Source organism: Aethalodelphis obliquidens, unplaced genomic scaffold, assembly GCF_003676395.1.
Source record: "Aethalodelphis obliquidens isolate GAN/ISIS:26980383/991018 unplaced genomic scaffold, ASM367639v1 scaffold26, whole genome shotgun sequence".
NCBI lineage: Eukaryota > Metazoa > Chordata > Mammalia > Artiodactyla > Delphinidae > Aethalodelphis > Aethalodelphis obliquidens.
The window spans coordinates 5,570,090-5,590,380 of record NW_020837970.1 but is presented as its reverse complement, the minus strand read 5'-3'; the positions used below and the strand labels follow the sequence as shown (position 1 = coordinate 5,590,380).

Here is a 20,291-nt window from a genome sequence, read left to right as displayed (position 1 = left end):
CAAGTGAAGGAATAACTATGGGCAAAACTTTATCTAGGGAGGTAGTAACAGGGAGACCGAAAACACAGTCCTATTCTTGAGAAGAAAGTCATTTTGGGGCCTGCCACAGGCTCTCCTCTCCCTGTTAGCGTTGTGTCTTTTGTAATTGGAGAGGAAGAACAAATCCCAACCTGTCAGTACACTGGTCTCTGCAAACCTTGTCCCTCCGGCCCGTGCTGTAGGTATGTGTTACCAGAAGTCCCACCTCCTACTCTATCTGTCTGTATATACCTATTTAGTTTATGTAACTGTGTCCATTGGAACATGTAATGATAGTAGTAACAACAAGAACAACAATAACAAATACTACTTATTGAGTATAATAGCATACATTAGCCCATTAATCCTCACAAAGACCCTATGAGTCAGGTCCTCTTAACTGTCTCCACTTTACATATCAGGAAACAAAGCTTAGGGAGGTTAAGAGATCAAGAGAATTCCTCACATACACACAGGCAGTATGTGATAAAGCCCAGGTTTGATTGCACATAATTTTGGCCGCTGGGTGGATGAATGAGCAAACATTTACAGCATGTATACTGTGGGCCAAGCATGCTCACTTCTGTTACTTCCGTTATTCCTCCCAACACTTAATCCTCATTTAAAAAGTGAAAGACTGGATGACTTAGCAAAAAATCCTATAGCTAATAAGTGACAGAATCTGAGTCGGGAGCCAGGTTCTCTGATTCCCAGTCCTGTGTTTCTCCTGAGACAACTTCTGCTACCTTGGTGGGGCTGCTTGGTTTGTTTATTAGGACAGAATGCCTCTTCAGGCACGGCTTTCCAGTCAGTTAGTTTTCCAACTGGAAAATAAAACTTTCTCAGTCATAACAAAAAAGGTCACAAAGAACCAAGACTGAAATCTGGACATTCCAGTTAAAAATAAAGTATTGGGTGGCATGTAGCCTGAGATAATATCAGAATGTGATCAGTGACCTCTCAAGAACCAGCTGTACTTCAAAAGAGATGATATTAAGGCAGGTTCATCAAAAGAGAGGAATCTGAGATTTGAGAAACAGGTGAATGGGCAAATGGCCAATTTTATAGGTCTCCAAATAGAAAAGAGTACCAAGAACCAACACAGACCTCAGAAATGAGAGATGACTAAACTCCACTATTTCCACTAGGCTGAAAAGAATAGTGCTCTCCTTTTCTGATCTACACCAGGCATTCACTCCTCCCTCAGCTCATCCCAAATAATGTTAGCTTGGACAAGAGCTTGACCATGATCCCAGGGCCAGAATAAGAAACTAATTATTGATTAAGGTGTGTGTGTTCATATCAGGATAACCATGGGGCTGAGTGTGCTGGGTGTGGATGGGGGGTTGCTGAGGACAATTCTCTCTTTATTCAGAGTGGCCCAACAAAGTCAAGTATACCTCGGGTCACCCTCAATCTGGAAGATCACTGAAGATGGAGGAGTTTTGGGCACTGATTTGTTTCTTAGGTTCATTCCAGGGCTTGCAGTTCCCAAAGTGTGTTCCACAGTTTATCAGTTCTGTGAGGTGCTCCTCAAAAAAAGTGGTTTGTGGTCAAGTAACTCTGGGGACAACTGTATGTTCTAGTCCCCTCTTAGAAATTTACAGTGAAGATTAAAGGCTCTGATAACTCCTACAGTTAAGAAAACTACTTAGGGCTTCCCTGGTGGCGCAGTGGTTGAGAGTCCGCCTGCCGATGCAGGGGACACGGGTTCGTGCCCCGGTCCGGGAAGATCCCACATGCCACAGAGCGGCTGGGCCCATGAGCCATGGCCACTAAGGCTGCACGTCCGATCTGTGGGATCTTCCCGGACCGGGGCACGAACCTGTGTCCCCTGCATCGGCAGGCGGACTCTCAACCACTGCGCCACCAGGGAAGCCCGAGGCATAGGTTTTGAGGGGAGTTGTCCTGCTAAGAAAGTTTTACACAGAGTCTAAGCCATGTGGGCCAATTCTAGGACGAGAGGGACTAAACCCTTGGGTCCTTTTTGGTCTTCGCTGACCATCCCAGACCTGTACCTTAGAGCATATCAGCCAATCTATCAAGATGGCTGAGGGGGGGCGGTGCATATTTTGCTGGCATATTTTCTTTTAAAGCATTTGCTTTGCTTTCCAGGGTCAGTGAACGTAGCAATCCTACCTCAGATGTGAAATAAGGTGCCCAGTAGATGCATGGAGTCACTGCTGGGCTCTTTCAGCATCTTGATATGTTGTATGGGTTGTCTCACTTCTGTGAGGCTTCCCTTCCTCAAAGGCCTCACTTTATGCCATATCTACATCACAAGGCTGATGAGTAAGGAGGAGCCAGCTTCTGCTCTCATCCCATGTTCTCCTTTCTTGTCAAGTAATGAAAACATGTTGCAGAAAACTTTGTCATTAAAGAAAAATTAAGCAACTCCACTTCTGGAAAGTAAAAAACAAAAATACTTCCCCTTTGAAAGTAATGAAAATAGCAAGTTTTCTGGGTCAAAATTAAAACTCAGGGATCACAAGCACAGTTTTGTTTGGCAGAATCAAATTTGGCTTTATGAGTCTGCAGCCCTTAGATCAGTGACTCAGAACAGACGTTTCTCCCCAGGTTCTTTGGAACTCTGAAATTTCCCAAGTTAGTCTGGCCCTTCATGTTCACTGATGATAAGGGGAAGCCCGCAGGAAAATCCTTCTTCAGCTGATACTGACTCAGGGTCTCAGGACTTGAAGAGGATCAGCCTCATTTAGAGAAAGCATGGGGTTTCCTACTCACTCATGGTCACACATCCCATGTGGGAGAAAGGGAGCAGAGAGCTGTTCTCTAGAGTGAGTGCTCTTCACCACCACACCCACATTCATCAGTCTTCTTTTTTGTCAGTTTTCCACCTCACAGTAATCATTTCTGGTTGGTGATATACCTGGACACCCTAGCAAAAGCAAATGCAAACCTGTTCTGGAAGAGCAACTCCACAGGTTCAGGCCGTACAGATTTCCCACACTGAATAATAAACCTTCCTGAAGAGCTTACAATACAAATTTACAAAACACTAAAGGAAATGATCCTTTGTGAATGAGACAGTGGATAAAATAAGCAAGATGATTAGCAACTCCAAAACTTGAGATGATGGAAATAAAATATCATAAAATACTGTAAATATGTTAGGCTTTAGTAAGTTAAACAGATTAAAAATAAACACATAAGGAGGGAAAAGAAAAGCAATTAAGTAAAAGAACCAAATAGAACTTCTAGAAATGAAAACATATTAATGAAACTGAAGACTTAATGAATGTATTAAACAGAAGACTAGATATAACTGAATAGGAAATTAGTGAATCAGAAGACAGATTTAAGAACACTACAGAAAATTCATCATAGAGAGGTTGAGATAGATTTATGAAAGAATGGTTAAGAGACATATAGGAAAAAGTGAGAGGGTCAAGCATATATACAAATATAATAGGAATTCTAAAAGGAGAAAATAGTCTGGAGGAGAGGAAAGGTGATAAGCTGAGAATTTTCTAGAATTGGTGAAAATTGTAAATCTTTACATTGGAGATGAACAGTGAATCCTGAGCACTACAAAGATTCATTCCTAGTCATATTATAGTGAAGTTTCAGGAAAAAGAAGAAACTTGTAATAGTAGGCAGAGAAATGCAGGTTATTAAGGACAAAAATTAGACCAGTAACAGACTTGTCAATAGCAATAATAAAGACATTGGGATGACACCTGCAAAATGATAAACAAAACCAATCATCAACCTAAAGTTTATCAACTAATTTATCACTGAACCTTGAGAATGAAATAAAGACATAGGCAAACAAAGACTGAGAAAGTTTATCCCTAACACACCCTTCCTGAAAAATTTCCTTAAGAAAGTTTATTTTATTGCACAAAGAAAATTGCACCTGAAAGAAAGTAATGAATGTATGCAGTAATGATTAGCAGGTAAATGATAGTAAATTTAAATAAGTATTCACTCTTAAAAACACTAATATTAAGAATAATGAGAATAGAATATTAGATAACAATGGCATAAGATGGAGTGGTTGATTACAATGAGGCTTTTAAAAAGTTTTTGTGTTGTTCAGAAGCAAAGAGATATTAATTCACTTTAAAGTTTGTGAATGCAATAATAACATTTTTAAATGTAAGGATAAGTACTTAAAGAATAGAAAGTGTAAGCAGAGGAGGAAAGGGAGAAACAAATCTGATCAACTCAATAGGAGAATATAAGAAAGGTCAAAGCAGAAACTACTAAGTGGAAAACAAAGAAACCACATTAAAAATTAAAGAAAGGGCATCACCACAGGTACAGAAGAGATTTTTAAAAGCTGTAAGCAAATACTATGAAAAATCATCTCAAAATTACTGCTTTCACTATGTTAATTTTGAAAGTATTAACAATTTTGAAAAACTACATATGAAAACAGAAATGAAGTGTACAGTTCCCTAGGAAAAAAATAAATTGCCAAAATGGAATTAAGAATAGAAAATCTAAATGAGACATAGCTTTAGAGAAACCTTCTCTCACACATCTCTCTCTCTTTTTCTCTCTCCTTCTCCCTTCTTCAGTTCACATGCTAAGTAATCTTTAAGAAACATAATCCTCATTTTATACAAAATGTTCCAGAAAACATAAAAAGAGGGAAAAATTCCAAAACATTTCATGAAGCTAATATAACTTTGGTAATAAAACTAGACAAGGGCAACATAATAAATGAAATTATAGTTCAGATCCTTAATAAGACATTGCAAACTGAATGCTGCATGAGTAGGTGGGAATTAATCTCAGGAATGTAATGATGATTTAACCCAAAAATATTTATCAATGTAATTTTCTTTATCAACAGATAAGAAGCCCTTGTGCTTATTTTAATAGATATAGAAAGGTATTTTTTAAAAATTCAACAGTCTTTCCTAATGAGAGTTTTAGTAAATGAGGAACAGACAGGAGTTTCCTTTCTCAAATCAAGAATGTCTACCAGGGCTTCCCTGGTGGCACAGTGGTTGAGAATCTGCCTGCCAATGCAGGGGACACAGGTTCGAGCCCTGGTCTGGGAAGATCCCACAAGCTGCCTAGCAACTGGACCTGTGAACCACAATTACTGAGCCTGAGCGTCTGGAGCCTGTGCTCCGCAACAAGAGAGGCTGCGATAGTGAGAGGCCCGCGCACCGCGGTGAAGAGTGGCCCCCACTTGCCACAAGTAGAGAAAGCCCTCGTACAGAAACAAAGACCCAACACAGCCATAAATAAATAAATAAATTGGGAGTATCATTCTCTGTTAAAAAAATATGTCTACTAAAAACTTACAGAAACTATCACATTTCATGGTAAAATACCAGAAGCAGATTTTTGAAAGTTGGGAATAGAACAAGAATGCTGCAATTATAGCTTCTAATAACATTGAACAAGAGGTTTTAACCACTATAATAAGATAGGAAGAACAAATTAACAATTTAAGGACTAAAAAGAAAGAAAATAAAAACTCTCATATTCTCAGAAAAAAGTATTATCTGTGTCAGCACAGTCCAATAATGCATTTTTCAGTGAGAGAAAAGTTCTACATCTGTGTCGTCCAATATGGTAGTCAGTAGTCATATATGGCTCTTGAGCACGTGAAGTGGAACTAGGAAGACTGAGGAACTAAATTTTTAATTTTATTTAAGATTAATTTTAAGTAGCCACATATGGCTAGTAGCACTCAAATTTGATGGCCTTGATCTATACAGAATAGCCAAGATAATCTATAAACTTATTTGAATTAATAGGAGAATTACCAAGTTTGCTGAATGTAAAATCAATATACAAAAATCAATATTGTTCTTAAACCCTAGTAATAACCAATTAGAAAATATAATTTTTAAAAGGTACTATTCACAATAGTGATAATAACCATAAAGTAGCTAAAAATATATCAAACAAATATTTCCCTGGCACTAGCAAAGGCATAAAGGCTTACCTATACCAATGTCTAAAAGGCCAAATTAGAGCTAGTTTTTTAGCTTATTACTTAATTATTGTTGTTTTTAGTTGTAGTATACAGAGAATTTTTCATGGACCTGCTCTTTCCTTAGTGCTACGAGTAGCCCTTATTAGTCATTTATACCACAGTGTGAGTGAGCTTGAGATGCTTCCCTTAAGAGCAGTTTTCGAGAAGAGGGAGGCAAATGGCATCAGACTCCCAGTGTCTGGGGGAAAACTAATTTTACATATGAAAGACCAGTGAGTCCTGCATATACTCTGTCATCTTTTCAGTGCTCCCTTTGCTCCATGCCTTATCAACGTGCAAAGCTTTTTACTAGAGAAAGTCAGGCAAAATGCACATTTTCTAATAAAGCAGAAACAATTACTTTGAATAACCTTTGAGAAAAACCATGTAGATTTATTAAAAATTAAATTTTAAATTTACATGTATATTAAAAATTGTGTTTTTGCAGGAGTTTCTTGTTTACACATCCCCACAAGCCTCAACAAAATTGAAGATTATACTCACCATGAAAGATTTCATCAGGGTTTGTTTTAGAACAGTATAAATAGAAATCAAACCTTTCAGGAAATTATTGGCTTTAGCCAGACGATACAAAGTTTAACGTTTCAGCATACAGTATTAAGATATTATTTCTTTAGCTCCCACCTTGAATAGTAGGGGAAGACACAATACTATTTGCATGAGTAGAATAGTGAATGGCTAAAAGCCACTTTCCTTTACTTAACTCAGACAGGATGGGATCATGAAATAAGTTCTTGTTAAGAAATAAAGAGGGTTTTAACTTTTTTGGTTACAAAATACATAGATGTTTAGTTTACTTCCTCTTCTGTATTTTTTGCAGAGCACTTAGAATTGTAACTGAATTTGCCTCACTTCTCTATACCACAGATCACCTTGAGGATGAAGTTAGGCCCGGGGCAGTAACCACTCTCCCCTTTGGGACCAAATTATCAAGTAACATGACCCCAGGGTTTCTGTCTCCTTGAGGGCAATTTTCCAGTAAAGAGTGACGAGAATCAGAAGAATCTTGGACTTTTATTTTCTCTCTCTGTTCCTTCCAATGCCCTTCTCCCCCACACTACCCCTGCCTAACAAGTCAGCATAGATGAGAGGTGAGGATGGTCAAGAGGGAATGTAGGAAATTGTCCATAACACCTTGAAAATACTTGAACAAATCAGGTACAAAGAGGTTTTCAGAGACCAGAAAATGTATTGCTCTCTCTTATTTTACACTAGTTCCATTTTTTGAATTCACATTTGTTTCTCAGTGTTGGCTTAGTCTCCTAAAGTATTATGTATTTACCCAATGCAAAGAACTTTTTAAAAAATTAGGTATAATTAGCATATAACAATTTATTAGTTTCAGGTGTGCAACATACTAATTCAATATTTGTTTATATAATGAAATGAGCACCACAATAAGTCTAGTTAACATCTATCACCACACATAGTTACACTTTTTTTTTTTTTTTTGCGGTACGCGGACTTCTCACTGTTGTGGCCTCTCCCGTTGTGGAGCACAGGCTCCGGACGCGCAGGCTCAGCGGCCATGGCTAACGGGCCCAGCCGTTCCGCGGCATGTGGGATCTTCCCAGACCGGGGCACGAACCCGTGTCCCCTGCATCGGCAGGCGGACCCTCAACAACTGCGCCACAAGGGAAGCCCAGTTACACATTTTTTTATCTTGTGATGAGAACTTTTAAGATACACTCTCTTAGCAATTTTCATATATGTAATATGGTATTATTAACTGTAGTCACCATGCTGTACATTACCAAAGAACTTTTAATGTACAAAGTTTATGGACAAAAATAACTTTTTGTTATTTTTTTATAACAAATCAGAGAATACTCACAATCATTATAAATGTGCCCAAGAACTCGGAGAGCATTTCTTTAGCTAAGCTGCTCTTCAAGACCAGTCTCTGCTTCAAGCTTTTTTTCTTTTGTTCCATCTCAGGCTGCATCTTGGGGCCTCTACAAGGACCACTCTTTTCACCAATACCTGCTTCTTCTGGTCCCTATTTCACTGGCACATGGAAGTTTTAACAACTGCTCACAGATTCCTGGAGATGCCTGATTAGATAATATGGCTGTACAAATCCAGTCCCAATTAGAGCCTGTGGCTTAATCCTCTTCTGGTGAAATTGTCATTCCCTGTTTGCTGCTGTTTATTTGAAATGGCGTATTAGAACCTGAAATCCTGAAAACAGTCTTTTTTGTACCTGATGGATTAATCATTACCTTTATTTTCAAGGTATTTTTTTTTCTCTGTTGGGTTTTTTTTCAAGAGATGAGAGAAGATATATTTTGGTTGCGTTGCCAAACCACAGTAATGGGCTCCAGTCCAGGAGAGATTTACATGTTGCACAATTGCAAGCTTCTGATGTTTTTTTCCTATTCAGAATTGGTTGGTTGAGGTGTAGTTTGGAATTGTCAGATCAGGTATGTACACATCTAATGTAAACATTCTTTTCTGAAGGAGCTTTCATGCAAATTGGAGAACAAGAAGAAAAATAAGATGTGTTGTTCAACAAAATTAATCACTCTTTTTTCTTCCAGTAACATTTCAGTGATTTAATTACACCTCCCTGAGGGTGTTAAGAACCACTGCATTTGTTCTAGAGGTGGAGAAATTAACGTACAGAGAGACCATTCCAAGTCTCACATGGCAAGTCTGTAGGACAGGATGGGATCTACTCCTCTGTTACTGTAGCTGGGGTTCATCTACTGAGGATAGCTTGGGATCGAGAATCAGAAAGATGGAGAAGCCAACTTCTTAAGAAGCATTCTAGTTTGAAAACCAAGTTACTCTCCTTCATTTTCCATGAAATATTTAGGCAAAATACATACAAATAAACAATAGTAGCTTGAAAGTCTATACTGCTTGGAGATCACTAAGCCAGAAGGAGATCAATCTGAGTATATGTCACCCCAATTAAACAAGAAAGGGAGTAAACATGCCTAAACAAGGCTCCTAGATTATATCTTTTAAGTTTGATGAATTAACATCCTTACAGGCAACAAACTGTGTTCAGGACTAGCTTCTCATCATGTCAAGTATTCAAGCCTTGTTTTTCAAAACTAGTTTGTGAGAGGAAGTAGAATCCAGCAGTTGTTTCTGAATACCAAGGCAGTCCCATGGAATTAGTACCCTTGCTGTGTGCTTCCTCCCAGTCCTCCCACAGAAAAGCCTGCTCTTTTTCAGACCCTCCCCTATCTTTGCAGGAGGCCCACAGTCATTCCCAGTTGAGGAGGCAGGCTGGAAGAGGGGCCTGGAAAAAACAGCTATAGAGATTTCAAGGACAGAAGACATACCTAGTCTGTAGGTGAAATCAAGTGTTAAGGCCTAAAGAGGTTCTAACTTGCCTGAGGGCATGCCATTGCAGAGCCAAAACAGGAATGAGCATTTTGACTGTAACTCCTGGTTAACTTATGGATACCATCCCACTACTGGGCATATACCCTGAGAAAACCATAATTCAAAAAGAGGCATGCATGTACCACGATGTTCATTGCAGCTCTATTTACAATAGCCAGGACATGGAAGCAGCCTAAGTGTCCATCAACAGATGAATGGGTAAAGAAGATGTGGCACATATATACAATGGAATATTACTCAGCCATAAAAAGAAACGAAATTGAGTTATTTGTAGTGAGGTGGATGGACCTAGAATCTGTCATACAGAGTGAAGTATGTCAGAAAGAGAAAAACAAATACCGTATGCTAACACATATATATGGAATCTAAAAAAAAAAGTTGTTCTGAAGAACCTAGGGGCAGGACAGGAATAAAGACGCAGATGTAGAGGAATCGACTTGAGGACACAGGGAAGGGGAAGGGGAAGCTGGGACGAGGTGAGAGAGTAGCATTGACAGATATGCACTACCAAGTGTAAAATAGATAGCTAGTGGGAAGCAGCTGCATAGCATAGGGAGATCAGCTTGGTGCTTTGTGACCACCTAGAGGGGTGGGATAGGGAGGGTGGGAGGGAAACATAAGAGGGAGGGGGATATATGTATGCATATAGCTGACTCACTTTGTTATAAAGCAGAAACTAACACACCATTGTAAAGCAATTATACTCCAAGAGTTATTTATGGCCATGCTATTCCCAGGTCCCAGTGGATGGACCAGAGAGACAGGACTTGTGATTACAACTAATACCACACAAGGGTGTTCTGTGGTCTCTCCATTCCCTCACCTAACAAATATTTATGGCATACTCATTATGTGCCAAACACTGTACTTAACAAAAGCACATGGGGTTCTTGCCCCTTATAGAGCTTAGAGTCTCATGAGGGAGAGAGACGTGAGTGAACTAATCATAAACACAGAAATATGAAATTACAACAGAAATGTATGCTCTGAAGATAGAGGACATATTTCTGTAAGCAGATGTAAGACGGGGATTTCATCTTGCCAGAGATCTCTGATAGCTTTTCCAAGGACATCATGTCTGAGCTGAGATCAGAAACAAGTGTAGTGGGGAATGTCTTGTGGGCTGGGGGTGGGAACAGTATGATGTGTATCCAAGAATGAAAGAGAGGGAGCAAAGGAGCACAGTGCGGAATGAACCTGGAGCCGTGGGCAGGGATCAGACCATAGTGACCCTTGTAAATCAAGTTAAGGGTAAGAGCAATAATAAGTCACTGAAGTGGTTTAAGCAGGAGCAGGACACAATCAGATTTGAGTTTTAAAACTCATTTCCATGACACATAATGTTTGAATAAACATATGTTGAGGTAGGGAGTGAGGAGAACCCTCATCCTAGCTGTGAGGTGGAGAGGGGATTGGTGGGGGCCTAAGGTGGGCATATGTAGACATTGGGGGATATTCCAGAATTCCAGGACTAGGTGGTGGCTTTCACAATGGAGAGAAATGGAAGGACTCGAGAGTTCTTTATATCTTAAATTGGAAGGACTTGATGCATTGGATATGAAGGATGAGGAAAAGAAACTCAAGTTTGATGGCTGTATTCCTGGCTTGTTGGGGAAGGAGGTGCTAAGCCTCCAGAGAGGAAATGCTGGAAGAGGACCAGGACTGCAAGGGAAGGTCATGAATTCTGCTTGTGTAGGCTGAGACCTCAGGGGCTCTCTGGTGCTTCTGAGAGAAGATGTCAAGTTGGAAATGATATAGGTCTGTATTCAGAGGGAAGGTTCTTGTGCTCATCGAGGTGATAACTGAAGCCATGAATAAAGATGAGGTTACCTAAAATTAAATTAAATTTTTAAAAAAGATAAGGTTACCTGAGGGGAGAGTTTGAAGAAAGCACAGGTTAAGCTTGTGGTACTGAACATTTCAGGCTTAAGTGGAGGAGATGAAATATTTATCATTTCTTTCAGTCTACCTTCAGAGGACAGTTACACTTTTTACCTACATCACCATGAATTCATCATCAGACCTAACTCACTCACACCCCCCTTTGCAAAGCACCCTCATGCCAAAGTTCCTGTTAGAAATATGGGGCTGCTTAGTTTCTTTCATTCATTCAGAAGAACCTTTCATTATTTACCATATGTCAGGCACAGCATTAAGCAGTAGGGATTCAAAAATAAGGAATACAAATCTCTACTTCTAAGGAGTTATATAGTCTACATGACAAGTACCTCCAAATGAACACATCATATGGTAAAATAGAAGCGTGCGCAAAGTACTGAACCAGAAGTCCAGCTATCACTGCATGGATATCCTAGAGGTTACCGTGCTGCCAACATACTGACTCATCCTGCCACCAACAGTCCTAAAATTGTGCTTACCTAGACACAGTGCCATGCTGAATCTATGGAGCTAGCCTACCCAGCTCTTTTATTTATTTGTTGCCTCAGTTTCCTCATCTTTTATTTTTTTAAATTTTTATTGGAGTATAGTTGATTTACAGTATTGTACCCAGCTCTTTTATTGCTCCCTGACTCTGTCCCTCCGTGACCCTGACATTCTCTTCTCTGCTTTTGCCTTGAGAAGAGAAACCATCTTTGCCTCCATCATGGGAGGCATAGTTCAGAAGCCCCTTACATGGCCACTGTTGGAACTGTGTCACCATCTCCTCTCTCAAAATCTTTCATACCAAGACACATCCCACTGACTAAAACTTCCAGTTCCCGCCCTTCACCCACTCTCTTTCACAAATCTGCTTTACATCCTCTTCATAGATTACAGTTTCTCAACTCCTCCCTCTCCACCCAGCCCTTACCTCACTGTCACCCGGGTTAATGATGCACTTACCAGCGTCTCTGGTTCCATTGACCCCTTGACTTTCTTCTACACCCACATTGCCAAAGCCCAACTCTGAGTAAATCCAGTGATCGATTTTTCTCAAATGCTCTCTTCCCACACTGTGAATAATGCTGGAAAAATTATATAGACGTGTCGATTGACCCTAGAGATAGTTGTGATCTAGCATCAGCAGTGGTCCCATATCCTTAGTTAACCTTTTATTTCAAAGGTTCCAGACTTCAGGGTGCATTCGGACACCCAACTTCAGAGGGTATGGTTTGGTAGATCCGGGATGGAGCTCAGGAATCTCACACATATACCTGATACTCCAGATACCATGCACTATTTCATTCTCTGCAGCAGTAATACACCTCTTCCATGCCCCTCCAGTTCCCTGTCCCGGTCCTCCTACTCAGCTGATGACCTTTTCTCCCAATCCACTGGGAAAGCAAATGGGTTCATTAGCTATAATACTTTTGTACCTCTTCTCCTCAAAAAGTTGCCCTAATTTTATTTATATTGTCCTTTCCCTTCTTTCTTTCTAAAGTTAGCCCTGATGCTGGTGTACTGTCCCAGCCCCTCTGAGATCTTGGCTGACTAACATTCTCCTCACTCTCTCAATCTCTTTCCCCCATTGGCTTCTTTCCTGGGGCCTAAAAACAAGCTTAAGTCTTGACTGTCCTGAAAAACGTTCCTTCAGAATTGTTTCACCTCAAATTCCACAGTCTTAGTCAATTTGGGCTACTATATCAAGACCCGTAAACTGGGTGGCTGAAGCAACAAGCTTTTATTTCTCACAGTTCTGGAGGCTGAAAGTCTGAGTAGGATACCAGTAAGGTTGGGAGAGGGTGAGAGCTCCTTTCCTGGGTATAGACAGCCACCTTCTTGTTGCATCCTCACATGGCTGAGAGTTCTAGTCTTTTTATCCTCTTTTAAGAGAACCAGTCCCACCATGGAGACTCTACCTCCATAACTTCATTCAAAAGCAGTTTCCCCCAAAGTCCCCCCACTCCAAACTCCACCGCATTTGGAAATTAGGGCCTCGTGTATGAGGACACGAACATTCAATTCATAGCAACCATTTCATGTCTCATCTGCTTTTTTTCTTTTCTAGTTGGGGTAAAAAATAACCACTTTACCTTGAGCAAAAAATCGTACTAAACTGAAAAAAAATCAAAAGTATTTAAATTAAAACAAAAATCTGTCATAATCCCAGCCCTCATAGATAACCACTGTTAACAGATTGAAATATATCCCTCCAGAATTTTTTTCAGTAGATCTATATAAATATTTTTTTCTAAAAGTGGGATTATATTATACATACTAGATTAATGTGTTTTCTCTTCAGAATTTCTGTCTTCTTTCTATGCCAATGTATGACTCATCTTTTTAATGACTGTAATATTCAATTGTACAAATGCGCCATAATTTAAACAACTTCCTTTCAATAGACAATTGGTTGTTGCTATTTTGCCCCCATTAAATGAACATCCTAGTGTATATAATTATCTATCTATCTCTTAGCACAATGACCTAGAAGTTGAATTACTGGTCAAAGAATAGGCATATATTCTGGGTTTTAAAACTACCTATGTCTCCGGGACTTCCCTGGCGGCCCACTGGTTAAGACTCTTGGCTTCCACCGCAGGGGGCACAGTTTCGATCCGATTCTGCATGCAATGTGGTGTGGCCGGTGGGGAGGGGGGGCGGGCGGGAAGTACCTATTTCTCCCATTCTCTTTAATATTGGTTAATGTAAATTCTTTCTAATTCTTTTCCAACTATAGCAGTTAAAAAATTACATTGTTTTAGTAGGCATTTCTTTGGTTAACAGGGAGGTTGGTCATCTTTCATGTGTTAGCTATTTGTGTTCATTCTTTTATATGTTTTAAATTTATGTGTGTTTATTCTTTTATACATTTTAAATTGATGTCCTCTACCCCTTTTTCATCCATTTCATTTATTTATTAATTTTTGTCACTCTTTATAAGAATATAAATCTTTTATCTGTTATATGTGGCAAATCATTTTCCACTTAATCTTTTATCTTTAATTTATAATGATGATGTGTGCATGCCATAGAGAAGTTTATAAAATTTGTCTACCTAAGTCTATAAATATTTTTCTGTATGGTTACCAAATTTGGTATTTATGCTAAAAAGGCCTACTCTATCTCCAAATTACAAAAATATTAAACTTTGTCTTATGTTTTATTCCAATATTTTCATGATTTTACTTTTCACATTTAAGTTTTTAATTTTTTTAGAATATATTATGATGTACAGTATAAGGTAGAATTCTAATATATTTCCAAAATATTTTGACAAGTTTTGCAACACTGTTTGGTTTGAAATTCCATCTATGCTATATAAAAGAATTCCTGAAAGTAGAATTGTAATTTTTAAAACATCTTTATTGGAGTATAATTGCTTTATAATGGTGTGTTAGTTTTTTCTTTATAACAAAGTGAATCAGTTATACATATACGTATGTTCCCATATCTCTTTCTCTTGTGTCTCCCTCCTTCCCACTCTCCCTATCCCACCCCTCTAGGTGGTCACAAAGCACCGAGCTGATTTCTCTGTGCTTTGTGGCTGCTTCCCACTAGCTATCTGTTTTACGTGTGATAGTGTATATATGTCCATGCCACTCTCTCACTTTGTCACAGCTTACCCTTCCCCCTCCCCATATCCTCAAGTCCATTCTCTAGTAGGTCTGTGTCTTTATTCCCATCTTGCCCCTAGGATCTTCATGACCTTTTTTATTCTTTCCTTTCTTTTATATTCCATATATATGTGTTAGTATAGAGTATTTGTTTTTCTCTTTCTGACTTACTTCACTCTGTATGACAGACTCTAGGTCCATCCACCTCACTACAAATAACTCAATTTCCTTTCTTTTTATGGCTGAGTAATATTCCATTGTATATATGTGCCACATCTTCTTTATCCATTCATCTGTTGATGGACACTTAGGTTGCTTCCATGTCCTGGCTATTGTAAATAGAGCTGCAATGAACGTTTTGGTACATGACTCTTTTTAAATTATGGTTTTCTCAGGATATATGCCCATTAGTGGGATTGCTGGGTCGTATGGTAGTTCTACTTTTAGTTTTTTAAGGAACCTCCATACTGTTCTCCATAGTGGCTGTATCAATTTACATTCCCACCAACAGTGCAAGAGGGTCCTCTTTTCTCCAAACCCTCTCCAGCATTTATTGTTTGTAGATTTTTTGATGATGGCCATTCTGACTGGTGTGAGATGATATCTCATTGTACTTTTGACTTGTATTTCCCTAATGATTAATGATGTTGAGCATTCTTTCATGTGTTTGTTGGCAATCTGTATATCTTCTTTGGAGAAATGTCTATTTAGGTCTTCTGCCCATTATTGGATTGGGTTGTGTTTTTTGATGTTGAACTGCATGAGCTGCTTGTAAATTTTGGAGACTAATCCTTTGTCAGTTGCTTCATTTGCAAATATTTTCTCCCATTCTGAGGGTTGTCTTTTCGTCTTGTTTATGGTTTCCTTTGCTGTGCAAAAGCTTTTAAGTTTCATTAGGTCGCATTTGTTTATTTTTGCTTTTATTTCCATTTCTCTAGGACGTGGGTCAAAAAGGATCTTGCTGTGATTTAAGTCATAGAGTGTTCTGCCTATGTTTTCCTTTAAGAGTTTTATAGTGTCTGGACTTACATTTAGGTCTTTAACCCATTTTGAGCTTATTTTTGTGTATGGTGTTAGGGAGTGTTCTAATTTCATACTTTTACATGTACCTGTCCAGTTTTCCCAGCACCACTTATTGAAGAGGCTGTCTTTTCCCCACTGTATATTCCTGACTCCTTTATGAAAGATAAGGTGACCATATGTGCGTGGGTTTATCTCTGGGTTTTCAGTCCTGTTCCATTGATCTATATTTCTGTTTTTGTGCCAGTACCATACTGTCTTGATTACTGTAGCTTTGTAGTATAGTCTGAAGTCAGGGAGCCTGATTCCTCCAGCTCTGTTTTTCTTTCTCAAGATTGCTTTGGCTATTCGGAGTCTTTTGTGTTTCCGTACAAATTGTGAAATTTTTTGTTCTAGTTCTGTGAAAAATGCCAGTGGTAGTTTGATAGGGATTGCATTGAATCTGTAGATTGCTTTGGGTAGTACAGTCATTTTCACAATGTTGATTCTTCCAATCCAAGAACATGGTATATCTCTCCATCTATTTGTATCATCTTTAATTTCTTTCATCAGTGTCATAATTTTCTGCATACAGGCATTTTGTCTCCTTCGGTAGGTTTATTTGTAGATATCTTATTCTTTTTGTTGAAATGGTAAATGGGAGTGTTTTCTTAATTTCACTTTCAGATTTTTCATCATTAGTGTATAGGAATGCTAGAGATTTATGTGCATTAATTTTGTATCCTGCTACTTTACAGAATTCATTGATTAGCTCTAGTAGTTCTCTGGTAGCATCTTTAGGATTCTCTATGTATAGTATCATGTCATCTGCAAACAGTGACAGCTTTACTTCTTCTTTTCTGATTTGGATTCCTTTTATTTCTTTTTCTTCTTTGAATGCTGTGGCTAAAACTTCAGAAGTACGTTGAATAATAGTGGTGAGAGTGGGCAGTCTTGTCTTGTTCCTGGTCTTAGTGGAAATGGTTTCAGTTTTTCACCATTGAGGATGATGTTGGCTGTGGTTTGTCATATATGGCCTTTATTATGTTAAGTTCCCTCTATTCCTACTTTCTGGAGGGTTTTTATCATAAATGGGTGTTGAATTTTGTCGAAAGCTTTCTCTGCATCTATGGAGATGATCATATGGTTTTTCTCCTTCAATTTGTTAATATGGTGTATCACATTGAGTGATTTGCATATATTGAAGAATCCTTGCATTCCTGGGATAAACCCCACTTGATCATGCTGTATGATCCTTTTAATGTGCTGTTGGATTCTGTTTGCTAGTATTTTGTTGAGGATTTTTGCATCTGTGTTCATCAGTGATATTGGCCTGTAGTTTTCTTTCTTTGTGACATCTTTATCTGGTTTTGGTATCAGGGTGATGGTGACCTTGTAGAATGAGTTTGGGAGTGTTCCTCCCTCTGCTGTATTTTGGAAGAGTTTGAGAAGGATAGGTGTTAGCTCTTCTCTAAATGTTTGATAGAATTTGCCTGTGAAGCCATCTGGTCCTGGGCTTTTGTTTGTTGGAAGATTTTTAATCACAGTTTCAATTTCAGTGCTTGTGATTGGTCTGTTCATATTTTCTATTTCTTCCTGCTTCAGTCTTGGAAGGTTGTGCATTTCTAAGAATTTGTCCATTTATCCAGGTTGTCCCTTTTATTGGCCTAGAGTTGCTTGTAGTAATCTCTCATGATCCTTTGTATTTCTGCAGTGTCAGTTGTTACTTCTCCTTTTTCAATTCTAATTCTATTGATTTGAGTCTTCTCCCTTTTTTTCTTGATGAGTCTGGCTAATGGTTTATCAATTTTGTTTATCTTCTCAAAGAACCAGCTTTTAGTTTTATTGATCTTTGCTATCATTTCCTTCATTTTGTTTTCATTTATTTCTGATCTGATCTTTATGATTTCTTTCCTTCTGCTAACTGGGGCTTTTTTGTTCTTCTTTCTCTAATTTCTTTAGGTGTAAGGTTAGGTTGTGTTTTTGAGATGTTTGTTGTCTCTTAAGGTAGGATTGTATTGCTGCTATAAACTTCCCTCTTAGAACTGCTTTTGCTGCATCCCATAGGTTTTGGGTCGTTGTGTTTTCATTGTCATTTGTTTCTGGGTATTTTTTGATTTCCTCTTTGATTTCTTCAGTGATCTCTTGGTTATTAAGTAGTGTATTGTTTAACCTCCATGTGTTTGTATTTTTTACAGATTTTTTTCCTGTAATTGATATCTAGTCTCATAGCATTGTGGTCAGAAAAGATACTTGATACGATTTCAGTTTTCTTAAATTTACCAAGGCTTGATTTGTGACGCAGTATATAATCTCTTCTGGAGAATGTTCCATGAGCACTTGAGAGGAATGTTTATTTCATTGTTTTTGGATGGAATGTCCTATAAATATCAATTAAGTCCATCTTGTTTAATGTATCATTTAAAGCTTGTGTTTTCTTATTTATTTTCACTTTGGATGATCTGCCCATTGGTGAAAGTGGGGTGTTAAAGTCCCCTACTATGATTGTGTTACTGTCGATTTCCCCTTTTATGGCTGTTAGTATTTGCCTTATGTATTGAGGTGCTTCTATTTTGGGTGCATAAATATTTACAATTGTTATATCTTCTTCTTGGATCGATCCCTTGATCATTATGTAGTGTCCTTCTTTGTCTCTTGTAATAATCTTTATTTTAAAGTCTATTTTGTCTGATATGAGAATTGCTGCTCCAGCTCTATTTTGATTTCCATTTGCATGGAATATCTTTTTCCATCCCCTCACTTTCAGTCTGTATGTGTCCCTAGGTCTGAAGTGGGTCTCTTGTAGACAGTATATATACGGGTCTTGTTTTTGTATCCATTCAGCCAGTCTATGTCTTTTGGTTGGAGCATTTAATCCATTTACATTTAAGGTAGTTATTGATATGTATGTTCCTATTACCATTTTCTTAATTGTTTGGGGTTTGTTATTGTAGGTTTTTTTCTTCTCTTGTGTTTCCTGCCTAGAGAAGTTCCTTTAGCATTTGTTGTAAAGCTGGTTTGGTAGTGCTGAATTCTCTTAGCTTTTGCTTGTCTGTAAAGGTTTTAATTTCTCCATCAAATCTGAATGAGATCCTTGCTGGGTAGAGTCATCTTGCTTGTAGGTTTTTCTCCTTCATCACTTTAAATATGTCCTGCCAGTCCCTTCTGGCTTGCAGAGTTTCTGCTGAAAGATCAGCTGTTAACCTTATGGGGATTCCCTTGTATGTTATTTGTTGTTTTTCCCTTGATACTTTTAATATGTTTTCTTCGTATTTAATTTTTGATAGCTTGATTAATATATGTCTTGGTGTGTTTCTCCTTGGATTTATCCTGTTTGGGGCTTGCTGCGCTTCCTGGACTTGACTATTTCCTTTCCCATGTTAGGGAAGTTTTCAACTATAATCTCTTCAAATATTTTCTCAGACCCTTTCTTTTTCTCTTGTTCTTCTGGTACCCCTATAATTCGAATGTTGGTGCATTTAATGTTGTCCCAGAGGTCTTGGAGACTGTCCTCTATTCTTTTCACTCTTTTTTCTTTATTCTGCTCTGCGGTAGTTATTTCCACTATTTTATCTTCCAGGTCACTTATCCGTTCTTCTGCCGCAGTTATTCTGCTATTGATCCCATCTAGAGTATTTTTAATTTCATTTATTGTGTTGTTCATCGTTGTTTGTTTCATCTTTCGTTCTTCTAGGTCCTTGTTAAACGTTTCTTGCATTTTCTCTATTTTATTTCCAAGATTTTGGATCATCTTTACTCTCATTATTCTGAATTCTTCTTCAGGTAGACTGCCTATTTCCTCTTCATTTGTTAGGTCTGGTCGGGTTTGCCTTGCTCCTTCATCTGCTTTGTTTTTTCTGTCTTCTCATTTTGCTTATCTTACTGTATTTGGGGTCTCCTTTTCGCAGGCTGCAGGTTTGTAGTTCCCGTTGTTTATGGTGTCTGTCCCCAGTGGCTAAGGTTGGTTCAGTGGGTTGTGTAGGCTTCCTGATGGAGGGGACTAGTGCCTGTGTTCTGGTGGATGAGGCTGGACCTTGTCTTTCTGGTGGGCAAGTCCATGTCTGGTGGTGTGTTTTGCGGTGTCTGTGGCCTTATTATGATTTTAGGCAGCCTCTCTGCTAATGGATGGCCTTGTGTTCCTGTCTTGCTTGTTGTTTGGCATAGGGTGTCCAGCTTGCTGGTCATTGAGTGAAGCTGGGTCTTGGCGTTGAGATGGAGATCTCTGGGGAGATTTTCGCCATTTGATATTACGTGGAGCTGGGAGGTCTCTTGTGGACCAGTGTCCTGAATTTGGCTTTGCCACCTCAGAGACACAGCCCTGATGCCTGGCTGGAGCACCAAGCGCCTTTCATCCACATGGCTCAGAATAAAAGGGAGAAAAGAAAGAAAGAGAGAGAGAGGGAGGGAGGGAGGGAGGAAGAGAGAGAGAGAGA

General features: G+C 38.7%; 2 protein-coding genes across 2 annotated transcripts in view; one reads left to right on the top strand and one right to left on the bottom strand.

Annotated features, from left to right (window-relative positions):
• The window catches only part of AQP9 (aquaporin 9), a 34,172-nt gene extending 26,055 nt beyond the window's left edge, over positions 1 to 8,117 (bottom strand). The window contains exon 1 of the mRNA XM_027123142.1: positions 7,836 to 8,117. Within this exon, the coding sequence (XP_026978943.1) occupies positions 7,836 to 7,946 (111 nt within the window). The 5' untranslated portion in view covers positions 7,947 to 8,117. The remainder of the gene's footprint in view (positions 1 to 7,835) is intronic.
• Positions 1 to 20,291, top strand: part of ALDH1A2 (aldehyde dehydrogenase 1 family member A2) — a 333,819-nt gene that overhangs the window by 140,437 nt on the left and 173,091 nt on the right. The gene's annotated exons all lie outside the window — the stretch shown is intronic.